Consider the following 15,204-nt stretch of genomic DNA (forward strand, 5'->3'; position numbering starts at 1 on the left):
TTGGTCCAATAATTAACACCTCTGTTTTTTCAGAATTTAGCAGTAAGAAATTGCTAGTCATCCAGTTTTTGATATCAACTATACATTCCGTTAGTTTTGCAAATTGGTAAGTTTCAACAGGTCGCGAAGAAATATAGAGCTGGGTATCATCAGCATAACAGTGAAAGCTAACACCGTGTTTCCTAATGATATCTCCCAAGGGTAACATGTAAAGCGTGAAAAGTAAGGGGCCAAGTACTGAGCCTTGAGGTACTCCATACTGCACTTGTGATTGGTATGATACCTCTTCATTTACTGCCACAAATTGATGGCGGTCAGATAAGTACGATTTGAACCATGCCAGTGCACTTCCTCTAATGCCAACATAATTTTCTAGTTTATTTAAAAGAATGTTGTGGTCGATAGTGTCAAACGTGGCGATCAGATCCAGTAGCACTAATAGAGAGATACAACCACGATCAGACGATAAAACAGGTCGTTTGTAACTCTAATGAGAGCAGTCTCAGGACTATGATATTGTCTAAAACCTGACTGGAAATCCTCACAGATATCATTTTTCTCTAAGAAGGAACATAGTTGTGATGATACTACCTTTTCTAATATCTTTGACAGAAAAGGTAGATTCGAGATCGGTCTGTAATTAATTAATTAATTCTTTGGGGTCAAGTTGTGTTTTTTTAATGAGAGGCTAGAGAACAGCCAGTTTGAAGGTTTTTGGGAAATATCCTAATGACAATGATGAGTTAATAATATCCAGAAGAGGATCTATTACTTCTGGAAGCACCTCTTTTATGAGCTTAGATGGAACAGGGTCTAACATACAGGTTGTTGGTTTAGATGATTTAACAAGTTTATACAATTCTTCATTTACAATAGAAGAGAATGAGTGGAATTGTTCCTCAGGGGATCTAAAGTGCACTGATGTGATACTGTGGCTGACAGCTGCATGTTTACAATTTTATCTCTAATAGTTTCGATCTCGGAAGTAAAGTAGTTCATAAAGTGATTACTACTGTGCTGCTGGGTAATATCTGCACCTGCTGATGTTGTATTTTTTGTTAATTTAGCCACTGTATTAAATAAATACTTGGGGTTGTGTTTGTTTTCTTCTAAAAGAGACGTAAAGTAAACAGATCTAGCAGTTTTCTGTAGGATAGGGTACTTTCCCGCCAAGCAATACGAAATACCTCTAATTTAGTTTTTCTCCAGCTGCTCTCCATTTTCTGGGCTGTTCTCTTTAGGGCCCGAGTGTGCTCATTATACCACGGTGTTGGACTCTTTTCCTTAATCTTCCTCAAGCGTAAAGGAGCAACCGTATCTAAAGTGCTAGAAAAGTGAGAGTCAATAGTTTCTGTTACATCATCAAGTTGTTCTGAGCTATTGGATATGCTGAGGAATCGAGATAAATCAGGAAGATTATTTATAAAGTAGTCTTTTGTGGTAGAAGTGATGGTTCTACCATATTTGTAACAAGGAGTTGGCTTTACAGCTTTAGCTATATGGAATATACACGAAACTAGATAATGACCTGAGATATCATCGCTCTGCTGCAATATTTCAATGCCACTGACGTCAGTTCCATATGATATTATTAAATCTAGAGTATGATTTCAACAATGAAACGTGTTGTTTAACACCAATGGAGTTTAGAATGTCTAAACATTAATGCTGATCCCAACAAATCTCTTTCATTATCAACATGGATATTAAAATCACCAGGAATTAGGACTTTATCTGCAGCCAGCACTACCTCAGATAGAAAATCAGCAAATTCTTTAATAAAGTCTGTATGGTGGCCTGTGTACAGTAGCCAGTACAAACATCGCAGGGGATTTATCATCAGCACTTTTTTCTTTGGATAACATTATATGAAGCACCATTACTTCGAATGAATTATGCTTGAAACCTGACCTCTGAGAAATACTGAAAATATTGCTATAAATTGTGGCAACACCTCCCCCTTTACCTTTTGGTCGCGGTTCATGTTTGTAACTGTAATCTTGGGGGGTAGACTAGTTTAAAGTAATGTAGTCATCTGGTTTTAGCCAGGTTTCTGTCAAACAAAGCACATCTAGTTTATGGTCAGTGATCATATCATTTACAAAAAGTGCTTTTGTAGAAAGGGATCTAATATTCAATAGGCCAAGCTTTATCATTTGTTTATCTGTATTATATCTGTTTTTTATTTGTTGAACATCAATTAAATTGTTACTCTTTGGTTTGGATGTTTTCTGTATTTTCTAGTTCGGGGAACAGACACAGTCTCTATAGTGTGATATCTAGGTGAAAGAGTCTCTATGTGCTGAGAATTAACTGACTTCTGTGACGTGAGGCGGCTAGCAGACGGTCAGTTTAGCCAGTCTGTCTGCTTCCTGACCTGGACCCCAGTTAGTCAAGTACAAACTCTAAGACTATGCGCCATATTTCTAGAGCGAAGAGCGGCACCACCCCAAGAGGGATGAAGACTATCTCTTTTCAACAGGTCATGTCTGCCCCAAAATTCTTCCAATTGTCTATGAAACCTATGTTATTCTGCGGGCACCTCTTAGAGATCCAGCCATTGAGTGACAACAGTCTGCTATGTATCTCATCACCCCGATAAGCAGGGAGTGACCAGAGCATATTACAGTGTCTGACTTCGTACTTACAAGTTCACACACCTCTTTAATGTTATATTTAGTGATCTCTGACTGGTGAAGTCGAACATTATTACCGCCAACGTGAATAACAATCTTACTGAATTTATGTTTAGCATTAGCCAGCACTTTTAAATTTGCCAAGATGTCAGGTGCTCTGGCTCCCGGTAAACATTAGACTATGGTGGCTGGTGTCTCTATTTTCACGTTCCGTACAATAGAATCGCCAATAACTAGAGCACATTCTTCAGGTTTCTCAGTGGGTGCGTCACTGAGTGGGGAGAACCTGTTTGATGTTCTGATCGGAACAGAAGAGTGGTGTTTTGACCCGCGACTAGGCCGCCTCACAGTCACCCAGTTGCCCTGCTGCACGGGCTCAACCGGAACCGAACAATGTACAGGACTCCCTGAGCTAGTCGCATCCAAAGAAGTATCTACAGCCTCACATTCTTACTGTCCTCAACTAAAGTTTGGATGCGTGTCTCTAATTCTGAAATCTTCTCTGTCAGCCTAACTATTTCCCTGCATTTATCACATGTGAATCCCTCATCGCCGACATCGCCGAAAAAGCGAACGATCAAATTAGTTTGATAGATAATTCCAGAAATATGGTGGGAATCAATCACTTTGAACAACAGAGAGTGAAAGTAAGATAGAGATTCAACAGAAAAGCAAAGCTACATGGAGCTACAATCGCAAACCTCTCAGCAGCACGACAGACAGAAGCAATCGATCATCTGTAGCGCCAAGAGATACCCAGAATTTATACTGTAGGGATGGTTATTAATTGAAATTCAAATGTAAATATTCTAATATTTTGAGATATTGATTTTTGACTTTCATGAGCTATAAGCTCTAATCATCAAAATTAAAACAAAAAAACTTTTGAAATGTTTTAGTTGACATGTAATGAATCTAAAATATATGAAAGTTTCACTTTTTGAAATAAGTTACAGGAAAAAATGAACTTTTTCACGATATTCTAATTTTTTGAGATGTACCTGTATTATTGCAGTTTCTAATATTGGTTTCCTGTTTTAATATACCTTAAAATATATTTTATTTCTGTGATGCAAAGCTGAATTTTCATCAGCCATAACTCCAGTCGTCAGTGTCACATGTTCCTTCAGAAATCATTATAATATGCAGATTTTTTTTATCAGGGTTGAAACTTTTGTGCTGATTTGTATATATTTATTTTTGGAACCTGTGATACATTTTTAGTTGTTCTTGTTGTTTTTGATGAATAAACATTTTAAAAGAAGAGCATTTATACAAAATAGAAAACTTTTCTAACAATATAAGTCTTTACTATTGCGTTTTATCAATTTAACACATCCCTCATGAATAAGAGTAATAATTTCTTTAAAGACAAAAAAGAAAGAAAACATTTACTGACCCCAAACTTTTGAATAGTAGTGTGTATATTGTAACACAAAATTTCTGTTTTGAATAAACACTGTTCTTTTCAACTTATTTATCAAAGAATCCTGAAAAAAAAGTATCACAGGTCCCAAAAAATATGAAGCAGCACTTCATATTTTGTTATATTCAATATTTCCAACATTGATAATAAATCAGTATATTATAATGATTTCTGAAGGATCATGTGACACTGCAGACTGGAGTAATGATGCTGAAAATTCAGCTTTGTGTCACGGGAATAAAATATATTGTTTTCACTAAATTTCAATAATATTTCACAAAATTACATTTTTTTTTCTGCATTTTTTAATCGATAGATACAGCCTTGATGAGCAGAAGAAACGTTTGAACAGCAGTGTAAGTCAGGGTAGACACCATAAACTGAGGCTGTGAGGGATTGACTAAAGCTTCTACAATGATACGTATCCTGTAAACCTACTAGATCATGTAAATCACACTATTTTCATTACTTTTTCTGCAGTTTTTATCTACTAAAAGTTTTTTGCAGCAATGTTTAGTCAGCTGAACAGTTGGCATGTTGTTAAACTACAGTAAGTCATATTGCAGTTTATACAATACAGATTGTTTCAAAGCAGCTTCACACAATAAACAAGAAAATAACACTATTAATATTGCCAAGTTCTTCAATTATGAAACATACAGTTGCAGCTGTAAAACAGCACTAAAAAGACAATAGTGTAATTATTCAGCTCAATTTACTTGAATGATAATTCAGTTTAGTCCATTGAACAGCGCTGTCTTCATTCCTGTCAAACATTAAAACTGGTGTGCCCTGACTCATGGCAGAATTCATTTAGGCATGAACTGTTTCTTTAAGAGAAAGGAAAGTTTTTATTCTGTGGCCAGTTATATGGACGATTGAGTCTTCTATGTCTTAGTGAGCGATTCGGTTTTCTTTTGTCTCTCTTCGTGTTTTTAATGCATTCGCTCACCCTTTATTTTTCTCTCCTTCTCTCTGTTTTTTTGAGGCTTGGTTTGGGTCTAGAGGGAGTGAAGATGATGTCATGGTTATCTTTCATTTTTTTCCTACCTTTTTTAGTCATAGAAACTGCGGAGGGTGGGGCATACTGACACACACGCACTAGTTTTTAACATCCCCCTCATTTTTGACCATCTTTAGCCCAACTAGGCACACAACTGCTAATGCTTTATAAATGAAGGCGTGAGATATCAGATACGCCTCGTCCACAAGCGCCACTGATATAATGGCTTGCTGGGAAAAGGTCAAAACTATGGTAAAATGGCCATTGTGAGATGCCAGTTTTAAGTTTGCTTGGCTGGAGCCGCAGGAATGCCTCTGGGGTTTAAGACGAAGGCAGTGACACGGTAAAGGCCCATAGGAAAATGGCAAACACTCATGGTCTTCAATGCGTTTTTTTTCTTTTCTGAGAGAATCTTTATTTTTCTTCCTACAACATAAACACTTGCTTGAAAAGTGAAGTGATTAGATGTTAAAATACTTCCTCTATGCAAGCTTAATATGCAGAGACAACTATAATGAAGCCTTTATGGGTTAGTTACCTAAAAAGTATAAATGCTGTAGCTCTGTGACTCTACATCGACCAATGGTGGGAGTTTGGGGCAGATGATTATTTTAGCGTTTGCATTTAATGACGCTTGTGTTACAGAAATTACACACTTCACCTTTAAATAGCAAGCATAGTGGATGAGAGAAAATGGAATTACATTATATAAACTGATAAAAATATATGCAGATTATTAAGACTTAAGGCAAGTATATAAGATACTTTCTGGAACCTATTTTTTGTCAACATTTAATTGGGATTCATTTTTACATGCATTTTAGTTAAACAAATGTGCCATGTTTTAAAACAGACTGTTCCATACAGAAACACAAATCTTAAATGTTTCATCGGGGAAATGTTTCATAATTTTGTTTATATATAATCGATCATTGAAAAGTGTATATGTGACCCTGGACCACAAAACCAGTCATAAGGGTCCATTTGTATGTATACATCACCTGAAAGCTGAATAAATAATCTTGCCATTGATGTATGGTTTGTTATGATCGGACAATATTTGTCTGAGATACAACTATTAGAAAATCTGGAATCTGAGGAGCAAAAAAATCTAAATATTGAGAAAATCTCCTTTAAAGTTGTTCAAATGAAGTTCTTAGCAATGCATATTACTAATCAAAAATGAAGTTTTGATATATTTACGGTAAGAAATTTACAAAATATCTTCATGGAACATGATCTTTAATTAATATCCTAATATTTTTGGCATAAAAGACAAATTTGACCCATACTATGTATTGTTGGCTATTGCTGCAAATATCCCCGTGTGACTTAAGACTGCTTTTGTGCTCCAGGCTCACATTTGAGAAAATCCGTGCATTAAATTCTCTTTCAAAAAAGCCCATGGTTTCGTGAGGTTTAACATCAATCCTGTTATCTTTCTGAAGGTGTAGTTATATTCCAGCATGCATTAAAATAGTTTAATTTAGCCTGTGATTTACAAAGGCTGCTGTTCATAACGTCATTTTAAGAAATGTAAAAAAAAATGAGTATAAATGCACAAACATGCCCACGGAGTTTGCGTTAGACTGTTTTTCATATATAATTATGCCCATCTACAGCACACACACTGGGTGGATGTTTTTGGTGTACAAATAAATGAAATTTCCATGCCCCAAACACACACACACACACACGTGCGCACAGAGTAAACACAGCCGTGGTGGGGGAATAAAGGTGCTTTTGTGTGGTGGGGGGCTGGGCCATCTGGAGCGCTCATGAATGTCCGCTTCAGTCCGCTCAGACATCGCGCCTCCCTGTGTACTTTCACAGCTCCGCTAGAAGAGGACGGAGGCATGGGTGGGGTCCAGATTGGGTGGATGGAGACAGGGTGGGGCTTTCTCGCAGCCAGTGAGATCATTGGAACACTGTGTGTGTGTGTGTGTGTGTGTGTGTGTGTGTGTGTTTTCTGCCCAAAGCAGGCATGTAGTATTTGGACGGCACTGGCTAGGCACTCCAACACCTTCTTTCTGAGAGCGCTAGGCAAGCTCTGATCTGCTGGCTTCAGAAACAGGGGTTATTTCAGTGCGGCTGGAGTTTGTATGGCCCTGCTGCTTTTTGGGTCGGTAGTTTATTTGAGTAGCCTGCGCTGAAAAGCTTGAGAAAGAGAGTCCTAACTGTGTGTCTCTGTTTGTCTCTCGCAGTCGTCTGGAGGTCCGGTGGAGAATGACCCGCTCGGGGCTCTTCCTCCAGGCTGGGGTAAGTCCTCCTTCATGCTTTCTCTTCAGCTCAGGTGTCTTTTGAGGTCTCTGTGAGCTTTAGGAGTAGAGAGCGTCCTGTAAACTTTTAGGCCGAAGTTGGCGGAAACATTCATGCTTTCTACTTTAATATTTATAACTTTAGTACTGCATCATCTATATCTGATGTATAGTAGATTTTGGTGGGTCTTTAAAATAAATGTAGCACCCGGCAGAAACCGTGTGGTCAATAGAAGTTGAATATAGGCCAAAACAGAGATGAAAATACATTTATTTAGCTCACAAAGCAGCTGTGCTCATATATGTGGTAGTTAGGGTTAATGTACACTCGGCAGCAAAATAAAGCTCAACAGGGTAATCAGGACCCCAGAGTGAAGCAGAATCTGCCTGATCATTATCCCAATTATTAAAAAAATACATAAATAGCCATGAAATATAGTTTGGAGCTGAGGTTATTGCTTGGGGCTGTGGAGTGATACGAAAGGTGGAGCAAATTGGTTGCTCAAAAGCACAGAAGATTTTGTTTCAGTATAGGCAGGCATGTAATAATTATTAATTATTTTTATCATCAGCTATTGAAAACCACACCTTAATATTTTTCATTGGATGCTTAAAATTAAAACTGTGTGTTTCCATATAAAACAACAGCAACAACAAAAAATATTGGTTATAGAGAATTTGTGTTTTAAGTTTCTCTTCCTGCTAAAAACAGTAAAGTTCAGTACTTCGATATAACATTGCCAAATGGAGCTGGGACGTCTGTGTGATGAGAGGGTTAAAGGGGGGGGATCAGAAGAAGAGAGTGTTGTGTGAGCAGTAATGTGAGGGCTACTGTGTGCTCCACAAACCACTCTTAATGGAAACAAGATGTTAGTCGAGGAATGAATGAGGGGGTTCTTGCATCTTTCTCTGTGGAAAAGCAATTGGCAGGGCCGGATTTACCTCTTATCGTGACATAGGCAAAACTATTTGGGCCCCCCTTCCTTATTAATAGGCCTATATAATATTACCACCCCAGCAAACAAAAATATTTAGTTAACAGTGTTTTCTTTCGCAGTGTGTTCAGTCAATAAAAATCGAATGCCAGTTCCATTAATAGGGTCGTCGTGGCCATATTACCACTTCGGGAGTGCATTATTTAACGGCCTGGAGTCACATCCACACCTCAAGACATTGTTCAGAGGATTTTTTTTTAAGACGTTTGTCATGTTTCTGTCCTGAAACGTTTTTTTTTTTGCACACCTCATAGCATTGCAAATTTCAAAACGTCATTTTAGAGCTAATAACAGAGGCTTGGGCCATTGATATACAGGCTAATGCAGTTATTAATGCAGTTTAACGTAGTTATCAGAGAGAGAGAGAGAGCAGTCTCTATACTAATAGTGAATCTTTAGGAGTTGAACTGCTTCAAGAACCTCACTACTGATAAAGTCATGTAGCTTTTGAGCTGTGGAAGTATTTTACTGATGAATCACGGGGCAGCTGACAGGAACTTTCTGTCTGCGTGTGCGCACGAGTGCGTGTCTGTACTGCGTGTGCATCGGTGGGAGAGAACGGGAGAAGAAAGCGTGATTTACGTACATAAAGGTGGAAAACAAGGAAATAGTTTGTCATTTTTTACCCTATTGTTTGTTATATTTATTTGCTCAATGTCTTTTACTCTTGTAGATAGCCCATAGTGTAGTATATCTTCATTGTGTTTGCCTAGAATGCGTATGCGTAATTGCTCTCTTTTCTTTTTCAATCTTTAGTCTGTTAAACCCAACTGAAAATCTGAAAAAATGTGTTGTAATGAGTAAATAATAAGTTTCTTTAATGAGCAGTTTAATATGAATGCTGAACATGTATCTTCTCTAAACTGTAGCACCCAATAACACCATTACTGTACATTGATCAGGAAGCAACCGTTTTTAGAAGTAAAGTTTCATTTTTCATGTAATGCATATTTATTGCATAACCACTGTGTGCATAACAGCATTTTTATCTTCGTTTTGGGCTTTGACCTCTTAGCGTACAATTTAACAACAAGTTTTCATTTGTTAAAACAAAATAACAATGAACGATATTTCTACAGCATTTATTAATTTTAGTAAATGTGAATTTTCTATGTTTAAAGTCAGTAGTTAATGCACTCTGAACTAACATGAACAATGAACAACTGTACTTTTATTAGCTTAATACATTAACAAAGGTTAGCGTAGCGTAAGCGTTACCCAGTTTAGCTTAAAATACATTTCCGACCATTCTGCCTAATAATATGTATGCTGAATTTCTTTTCTTTCCCTCAGAGAAACGTCAGGACAACGGAAGAGTGTACTATGTCAATCACAACACACGAACGACGCAGTGGGAGGACCCTCGAACCCAAGGGTAATCATGTCCTCCTGTCACATGACCCATCCATAGCACATGATCTGCAGATTGTGTGTCGTCTTTAAGCGTCAATTTACCAATGTTGGGGAAGCTACTTTGAAAGTGCGAAGCTATGAGCCGCTCCAGTTGAGCTACACTTTAAAAATATAGCTGGTTACTAATGAAAAGGTAACTGCAACCTTAAAGCTACATGCAGTACGTCACTCAAGTCAAGCAGCGCTTTTCGTCTGGCACATATGACGTTTCTCAGACGTTTAATTTTATTTTCAACTAGCGCTGAATTATGTCATGCTATGTAAGGAGCCAAAAACAGCTGCAGTGCAACTTGACAGAAAAGCGGGCGAGAGTTGGCTAAAATTGGCAGCTTTAATCTGATTGGCTGATGGCCCTGCTATGCCAGGATGTGTGTTCGCCGCCCACTTGGAAACCAAGTCCTGTTTGCTGTCAAAATAAGCGCTTCTGAGGAAGTCAGAATCTAGTCACTGAATATGAGTGACTAACATGCATCGTTGTTATCGCGTAAGAAATTAACTGCTTTACATGTCAGTCAGAAGGCCACTTCCTGTCTAAGAGGGTGTTTTTTGCCTTGCAGTGTGTATCACACTTTTTATGCCTAGTAGGGCTGTGATGGTGAGGAAGTTTTTCCACCGGATAATCGACAAGTGATAACACCGGTAACACCAGGGGGAGGGAGGAGGGTAGTTCCCTCGCTTTTAAATAGCTTCGCATTTTACTTTCACTTTCAAATTAGTGGCAGTTCGGCATCAGTAGATAGATTGGACAACAACAAAACAGTACAATGACCAACTCGCTCATAGTAACCATAGAATGTTTCATTTATTTAACAAAACGAATAAAAATACACCATGCTATAGGCCAAATATAAAATAACTAGTGCTGTCAAACGATTAATGCATTCCAAAATAAAATAATAAAATATTATGTATATATAAATACACACACATACAGAAAATATTTACATGTCTATATTTATATTCATATAATTTATATTATAAATAAATGTATTTAATATATAAACATTTTAAATATATATACATGCTTCTGTGTATATTTATATATAGGCTACATAATAAATATTCACAGCACACATACATATATTATGTAAACAAAAACTTTTATTTTGGATGCGATTAATTGTTTGACAGCACTAGAAATAACATATAACCCACAGAAATTCAGCAAACACGGTGGAATTAAATAAATACGATACGAAAAAACTTTCAAAATCACCTGAGATAAACGGCAAAAGTCAACAAGCTTCAAAATAATTGTAAAATAGGCGCTTTTGCATTTCGTTTCGAAACTAAATCTTCCGCCATCGTCTCGTCTTTATCTCACTCTTTTCTCACGAGATCAATGAAATCTGGCCCCTGCCGCGTTTGGTTTTTAGTTGTATTGTCTGTTCTCTAACTGAACGAAATAATTTTGAATGATTTATTACTATATTAAATCAAAACGACGTTGGAGGACGGTGTGACTTAACACCACCAACACGACTATCGCATCAAGCCTAAAAAAGCGGCGTTATTTTTAAGGTAGCTGCCTGCTCAACCAAAACGAATAGCACACACTCTCAAACTCATCCACTGAAGCTGCAAAACATTCTTTGTTTGCTCATTTTTATTTTGACATTGTTTATTTGTTCATTGCGTTTCCGATTATCCTGAAGCAGGTCATGTTATGTAGTGTTAAGCGTCCAGCAGGGTGCGCTGCTCTCACTGCCCTCCTCCGTTTGCAGGATGATCCAGGAGCCGCCCCTGCCGCCCGGCTGGGAGATGAAGTACACGGCAGAGGGGGTGCGATACTTTGTGGACCACAATTCTCGCACCACCACCTTTAAAGACCCCCGGCCAGGCTTTGAGTCAGGGTAAAGATCACACACTGTAGCTCAGACTGCATGCTCTGATTGAATGTGAAGGCCGGAGACTGTAGATCAAGCACCTGATGGTAACAGCTTCACCGCAGCTCTCCTGTTTGTGGACGCTTCAAACCCTCTTACATGGGTTTCTCAGTATCTAGACAGCAGATGGTCGATGCAGTGTAGGTGTATGACTCATGATTTACATGTTTTTTGATCTTATGCACACCATGGCTGCATTTATTTGATCAATAGTAAGTACTGTAATATTGTAATTTAAAAGAACTGTATTCTGTTTTAAAATATTTTACATTGTAATTTATTTCTGTGCTCAAAGCTGTATTTTCAGCATCATTACTCCAGTCTTCAGCGTCACATGATCCTTCAGAAATCATTCTGATGTATGCTGCTCAAGAACTGTTTGGGGTTAGACAAAAGGAAAGAAATTAATACTTTTATTCAGCAATGATGCATTTAATTGATTGAAAGGGACAGTAAAGACACTTATAATGTTACAAAAGATTTCTATTTCAAATAAATCCTGTTCAAATAAAAGTCAGGGTTTCCACAAAAACTTTAAGCAGCAAAAACCCAACTGATAATACATTTACAATAATAATGAGCAAATCAGCATATTACTGAAGGATCATGTGACACGGACAGCTCAGCTCAGCTAAAATTCAGCTTTGCCATTACAGCAATAAATGATATATTTTAAAATAGAAAACATCTCTTTTCAATTGTACTAATATTTCACAATATTACTGTTTGTGCTGTATTCTTGATCAAATAAATGCTGCAGAAGAGACTTCGTTAAACACATTAATCCTAATTATTCCCATTGTTTGACTGGTCATGTATAATTTGTTTATATATTATTGGTTATTTTGTTCTTTCCATTGTTTCTTTCATACATCTTTCTGTTGTCTTATGCGTGTCGTTCCTCAGTTTCCCTCTTTCTAAAGTGCACTCGTGCTTGTTAACACAGCTCTTCAAACACAAGATTGAACAAACCAACACTAGCTTTTCTAAGCTTTTTGTATTCTATCCATTTCTTTTCTTTTTATTTATTATACAATTAACAAAAGCTACAAAAAAGGCCTCTAACACTAGCTTGCTCTATTCCTTTCCTATTCTGTCTGTTTTCTTTTTATTATATAATAATAAAACCCTTGCTACGTGTGCTGCGTTAAGCTAACAGACTTGTTATAGCACCTGCATATCTTGCTCTTTTGTTGAACTTGATTTCTTCCATTGTTCTCATTTGGATAAAAGCATCTGCTAAATGACTAGATGTAAGACGACCTGTGAATCACAATGCTTTCTCAGATCTGAATCGTCACGGATGTGTCACTTTGTTTATTCTGCCGCTTGTCTTCATGGCTCATGTGGATGATGGCTCGTCTGAGGCGCCACACTCGTGGAATAAAAGACATCTGATGTGCTCATAGTGCTCTGTTTGCTGTTTAGCTCCAGACAGGGCGGCTCTCCGGGTGCGTACGACCGCAGCTTCAGGTGGAAATATCACCAGTTCCGCTTCTTGTGTCATGTGAGTTGTTCAGGTCTTGAGCTAGTGCTACATTTCTGTCATTTAGCATCAGCAAGTTAATGCATGGCCTGCTGTTTCTTCTCTCTCTTCACAGTCCAACGCGCTGCCCAGTCACGTGAAGATCTCCGTATCCCGACAGACTCTCTTTGAGGACTCGTTTCAACAGGTGAGTATGACAAACCAAACTGGTCCCCGAATTATAGATGTTCACTAAGGCCAGGGTGATAACTAAGCTTTCCTAATCCTTCTGATTCTATGAGAACAGGGAAGTCCACACCACAACTATAACAATAACGGAAGAACAATATCACAAGAATCACTGTCAAAGCTTTCATATGCAGCTGATGAATGATGAAACATCCACACGATGTTAAAGCGCTTGAGCATGTGAAGCAGCCGATGACACAACTGCACTGAATGTGCTTAGAATAAACAGTCATTGTCCACTGGTGTGGATAGCTGTAGTTAAACTTATCTAATATGCCATTTAATTTTGTCCAAATTCAATTTTTCATTCTGTTTTGTTCCATTTAATTTTTTTCTAGACTGTTTTAATGAATAAATTAAATTTTATTCATCAAAAAGCATGTCTAATGAATTGAAATCATGGAAATGTACACAATTTAACAGCAATTTATTAAAAGTTACAACCGATGAAATGTTTAAAAAAAAATTTTTCCCCAAATTTTTTATTTTTTATCAAATTCTGTTTTCCATTAATTTTCTGGATACTATTTTAATGGTTTCATTTCATTTTAATTATTTAAAAAAAACATCTCTAAATAATTGATTTTATAAAAAATTATTTTTTTTTTTTTTATTTTCTCAGAAATACTGTTGTGTATTTACATGTTTCTAGTAAATAAATTCTAGTGAATAATTTTTTGGGTAAATATTTCTTAAAAAGTATGTTTGAATGTTACTTCACTTAAATATTTTTTAATAATTTTATTAGTAGTACTATCAATATATTTGTGCGACAAACTAAACTTTTATTTTGATGGGTTGTTGCAAAGAATTTTAAGTTTCCGCAAAAGAAACGGTAGACTGTTCTAGAGAATTATGTTTATGTGTTCATGTACTCGTAGACTGAAAATACGTCTGCGCCATTCATTCACACAAACATGCAGGATTCATATTTAAATAGTATTTTGTGGCTTAATATTCACAGTATTCCTACTTTTGATGACATCCCGCGTTATACAGTCAATTCCAAAGGCAACTTAGCCTTTTCCGCATCGCAGAAATCATAGGGCCCTATTTATGTTGATCATTCTTGGTGTGTAGAGGCCTTAAAGGGATAGTTCACCCAAAAATTACCTTCGTTCATCTTCAGAACACAAGATATTTTTGATGAAATCTGAGAGCTCTCCGACGCCTAATATAATTAGATTTTGACCTCCTGAGGTGGACAAGCCAAGGATATTATAGTTTTGAATTTTTAAATTAGTTTTAATTTTAATATCATTTTCAAATTTCCTATAATTTCAGTTTAGTTTCATGAATGGTTTTGTTAATTTTGGTTTAGTGAACACATTTCTATTTAGTTTTAATATATTTTAGTGTTAGTAATTATTAATGGAACACTTCCAGTGTAGACCAAACCAAGACATTTAATTTGACCATTTTACAGTTAACTCTTGTGCAAACATCTTAATAATGGAAACGAAAATAGTTCTTTACAATTCAACAAAAACCAAATATGCAACTTATATGTATACAATTAATTAATTCCTATCATGTTCATATTCATTCGTATTAAAGATGTAATCTTGTTTAATATGCCAATAGTTTACACACACACAACAAGCTAATGAAGGTTTTCAGAGTTACTAGACAGTATCAGGCAGTTGAGGTTTTTATCAGGGTTGGAGATTTTCTTTTTGCTGACACACCTTTCTAATGAGAATGGCGTGGTGTTTCCTCTCAGATCATGAACATGAAGCCGTATGACCTGCGCCGGAGGCTCTACATCATCATGAGAGGAGAGGAGGGGCTGGATTACGGAGGAATAGCCAGGCAAGTTCAGTGTGAGCTCCTGTGGCGTCTCGTTTCTGGTTTGGGGGCGGCTGTGGTGTAA

The 15,204-nt window shown here is 37.0% G+C and overlaps 1 protein-coding gene across 4 annotated transcripts in view; it reads left to right on the forward strand.

Annotated features, from left to right (window-relative positions):
- The window catches only part of wwp2 (WW domain containing E3 ubiquitin protein ligase 2), a 48,225-nt gene that overhangs the window by 25,918 nt on the left and 7,103 nt on the right, over positions 1–15,204 (forward strand). Inside the window, exons 1-7 of one of the 4 annotated variants that reach the window (XM_079411922.1) lie at positions 6,875–7,187; positions 7,270–7,324; positions 9,612–9,693; positions 11,456–11,584; positions 13,046–13,124; positions 13,219–13,290; positions 15,055–15,143. In XM_079411922.1, coding sequence (XP_079268048.1) covers positions 11,457–11,584; positions 13,046–13,124; positions 13,219–13,290; positions 15,055–15,143 — 368 coding nt within the window. In that variant the 5' untranslated portion in view covers positions 6,875–7,187; positions 7,270–7,324; positions 9,612–9,693; position 11,456. Of the gene's footprint in view, positions 1–6,874; positions 7,188–7,269; positions 7,325–9,611; positions 9,694–11,455; positions 11,585–13,045; positions 13,125–13,218; positions 13,291–15,054; positions 15,148–15,204 lie in introns of those variants that run through there. The other 3 variants (XM_079411920.1, XM_079411919.1, XM_079411921.1) reach the window with 3 other exon arrangements.

This window comes from Barbus barbus, assembly GCF_936440315.1.
Source record: "Barbus barbus genome assembly, chromosome: 48".
Classification (NCBI taxonomy): Eukaryota; Metazoa; Chordata; class Actinopteri; order Cypriniformes; family Cyprinidae; genus Barbus; species Barbus barbus.